A 4,013-nucleotide genomic window follows, 5' to 3' on the forward strand; every position below is an offset into this window, starting at 1 on the left:
CCCCTCCTCTTTGCAAACATACCCCTCGTACTCTATGATTATCTTTTCCCCCTCCTGAAAACACTTATTTCCCGAAGCAGGACTAGATGTGCCTGTGCCCCACAGATTCCTCAGCTGCTCAGCAGCCTGGCGATGAGACAGGGCTGCAAAAGATGACAAAAGCTCCCTTTGCTTTTAGCCTAAAAGCTTCCCCCCCCCTCAAGCTCCTTTCTCCAAGTGGGGAACCCACCTCCACTTCTCCCCTCTCTCCCCTTCCCACCGATATTCAATTTAATGTATCCATTAGAGGCGAGAAGCTGCAGAAGCGAAGGACAGAGACAAATTACGTCAAGAAATAGTTCCTTGGACTACCTTCCACAATTACCTTCCACCTTCCTTAGCACCAGGGCAGATCTCCCCCCCCACCCGCGGGTAGAGCATCCCCGGCTTAGGATCAGCCGAGCCTCCCTCCTCCCCATCTCCGCCCCATCGCCAGCGCATTGAGGATAAACCGGGTGGCGTTATTAAAAAAAATAAGAGGGAAGAGAGAGAGAGAGAGACACAAAAAAAAAAAAAAAAGGAAGAAAAAAAAAGACCTGCGGATTGATCCACGCTATATTTTTGGGTAAATACAATCACGTGAGGGCGGGCAGCCAATGGCACACTGGGAAAGGCTGAAAAAATAATTACCTGCCCTGATTGTTCTATGAGAAGATAAAAAGTACACATACAGTTCATACAATAATCTTATGAATGTAAAAGAGGGGGGAACCATGTCGGCTTCTGGCCCCATAAGCAACTACTATGTTGACTCCTTGATAAGCCACGAGAACGAAGAGCTCTTGGCCTCCAGGTTCCCCAGCTCTGCCTCCCACCCGGCTGCTGCCCGACCGTCAGGATTAGTCCCGGACTGTGCCGACTTTCCATCCTGCAGTTTCGCCCCCAAGCCGGCCGTTTTTACCACCTCCTGGGCTCCCGTCCACTCCCAATCCTCCGTGGGCTACCACCACCCCTACGCGCCCCAGGCACCCGTTGGGGCCGAGCCCAGGTACATGCGGACTTGGCTGGAACCCCTCGCCGGGGCCGTCTCCTTCCCGGCCTTCGCCCCCGGTGCTCGCCCCTACGGCCTCAAGCCCGACGCCTTCCCCGGGCGCCGGGGGGAGTGCGGCCCCGCCGACGGCCGTGGCTACGCGGACTACATGTACGGGGCTCCGGGGGAGCTGAGAGACAGAGCAGCGCAGACAATTCCTTCCCCGGAGTCCGAAGCCATCGCTTCCAGCAAACACAAAGAAGAAAAGCACGAATTAGACCCTAGTAAGTCGAAGTCATTCTTGTTTACGACCCGGGGAGGCATTACGGCTTCCAGGACCCTACTCAATAAAATGAAATTACCTTAGAGAGCCCGACCCTAAAACTCCAGATACGCAGGAAGATCTGGGGGTTTGAGTGAGTCCGCCTCGCAGAGCCGGAGAGCGAATATCTGTACTTTGTTTTGGGCTCTTTAGTCTTTATTTTATGATTATTTTGGTTTCTTTTCCAAGGTTGGGGGCTGGGGAGGGTTGGGGGGGCTGTTGGCTTCTTTGATCAAATATTCATCACCTTCCACCGGGGGGGATTAACAAAATATATAGAAATAGGAGAGTGCGTGTGTGAGAGGGAGCGAGAGGGGGGTAGACAGAGGAAGAAGCCTCTTTGCTTTCAAATATTTCCACTTTCAAAGAACAAGGAAGAGTTGTAGCTGGCTGGGAGTGAACGTATTGATGTGGAGTGGCTTTTTTTTTAGGGAGGGGAAGGGAATATCTCTGGATAAATGCAGAGGTGTCTCTTTATCTATTTTAAAAATCAATAAAAGCTCCAGCGGTGCAATTATTCATAAAATGCTCCCAACACGTGGGAATAACTGAAAAGGTGGGTGTCCTGGGTGGGGGGCCGGGGTGGGGGGGTGTGTAAGGGGAGAAGTAAGGAGGAAAATTGGAATTGTAAAGGCATAAACTAAGTGTGTGGAGGTAGCTGGGGGGAAAAGGCAGAGAGCGCAGGACATTGGACCATACACTTGAAGAAACAGCTTCTGCAGCCTCAGTGAGAGAGGGAGAGGGGGGGACTAAAAAATAAAGCAAAAGCAACTATCAGGAAAGCTTGAAGATTGTGGGGGCAGGAGTCAGGTAACCGCCACCATCACCCCCAGGTCCAGGGGAGCCTGGAGCCCAGGTCTACAGAGGGGACCAGCTCCTAGGGGTGCAGACAGGAGCTCAGTTTACTCCCGGGATTAAAAAGATAATACACTCCCCCCCCCCCCCCCCCGCCATTCCAAATGCAGCCCTTCTTCACCAAAGCATCAGGGAGAGGAAGCTCAGCACCCACGGTGGGGGGATGCGGGGAGGATGATGATGGTGAGGAGGGAGCAGCTGCTGGGTACCGCACACCCCCGCAGCCGCTCGGCCGTGCCCTGGCTTCAGTGGGACCCCCCCCCTCCCCGGGGTGATTTCCGAGCGATCAAACTGGGTGTCAGCATCTTGGGAGCACCTGGGTGCCTCGATATCTCCCTGTCTATCTGGCAAGGCGCTCGCATCTCTATTTATGACAGGCGGGCTGGTGCCAGGCACCCTCGTGATAAAAATAAGGCGAGGAATCAGGGGGGGAAAGTCTCGGGTTTAGGCAGCTGCCTAAAACGGGCAGAGGGGGAAAAAAAACATCTCCCAAGGAAGGGAGAGATAGGGTTTGCTCCCCTGACCAAGCGGGATGTGGCAGCAGCGCGGAAGGTCCTTTAGAGTAGCGGGGGGGGGACACAAAACACAAGCCAATTTCGGGGAGCCAGTGGGACACCTCGCGTGTCATCCTTCAGATATTGAGAAAACAAACTCGGCTTTGCAGGGCTGGGAAAGCTCTTCTAGGGCGAGTATTGGAGAGCCGAGGTTGTAAAAAGAGTTTATGGGCCTATGAAATGGTGGGAATTTTGACTTTTTATGACTATGTTCTTAGATTACTGCGAGTAGCAGTCATGTGGATAATTATTATTTTAAACCCATCGCTCCAGTTTTATTTACTGAAACTTTTATGTGCGAACGAGCAGCAAAAGAAAAGGAAATGACCCCTCCAAAATAAACAGATTAAACTCTTCTGAAGGTCACTTAAAATATTTAGGTAAGATCTGCTAATTAAACAGGTTTCTCGCTCTAGATGCACCAGGACGTGGAGGGGAGGGGGGGGAAGAAAGGCCAGATGTATACACTGATAATTTTTTGCCCCCCAAAACGATATAAAAATCTTCTTTCTCAGACAATCCCGTCGCAAATTGGATTCATGCGCGCTCCACGAGGAAGAAAAGATGTCCTTACACAAAGTATCAGACCCTGGAACTGGAAAAAGAGTTTTTATTCAATATGTACCTTACACGGGACCGGAGGTACGAAGTAGCCAGAGTCCTTAATCTCACTGAACGCCAAGTCAAAATCTGGTTTCAGAACAGGCGAATGAAAATGAAGAAAATGAATAAAGAAAAAACCGATAAGGAACAGCAATAAAGTCCAGTCAATGAGAAACGAGGGTGGAGAGGAGGAAAAAAAGAGGGAAGAAAATAAAAAAGAGGCTGTTTCGGGGGGTTGAAATGTTGCTGACTTTGAATGTGCGGATGAATGTTTAGCGTTATAGGCAACCACAGCGTTTGGGACACGAGTCTTTTCTAAACTGCAACACAATAAAAGAAAGATGTTCGGGGGGTTTGGTTTCTCTTCCTTTCTTCTTCCTTGGGTTTTGTTTCGTGCTCCTCAGAAAACCAACACAAGAACTACTTGAATTTTTTGTTGTTGTTGTTTAGTATTTTATTTCATAAATTAAACTTATGCAGTATTTTTATTTTTGACTCCCGCGAGCTCGTGAGTGAATATTTTGTACAAAAAGAGAGGAAAAAGAGCAAAAAAAAAAAAAAGAGAGACTGAAGGGAATATGGCTCGATGATGTTCTGTCATGGTGTTGAACGTTTCTGCTGTACTTATTTGTGTATTTTATTCTCGTCTCAGAACCGTTCTGTAATATTG

The 4,013-nt window shown here is 49.5% G+C and overlaps 1 protein-coding gene across 1 annotated transcript; it reads left to right on the forward strand.

The window, feature by feature from the left end:
• Nucleotides 1-300: 300 nt before the first annotated feature.
• On the forward strand, nt 301-3,500 carry HOXC9 (homeobox C9; the record flags this gene model as incomplete). Its single annotated transcript, XM_080360603.1, has 2 exons — nt 301-1,293; nt 3,256-3,500. Exons 1-2 carry the CDS (start codon nt 729-731, stop codon nt 3,498-3,500), a joined length of 810 nt encoding a protein of 269 aa, XP_080216729.1. The 5' UTR covers nt 301-728.
• Nucleotides 3,501-4,013: the final 513 nt, after the last annotated feature.

Source organism: Nesoenas mayeri (assembly GCF_963082525.1).
Source record: "Nesoenas mayeri genome assembly, chromosome: 28".
NCBI classification, from domain to species: Eukaryota; Metazoa; Chordata; class Aves; order Columbiformes; family Columbidae; genus Nesoenas; species Nesoenas mayeri.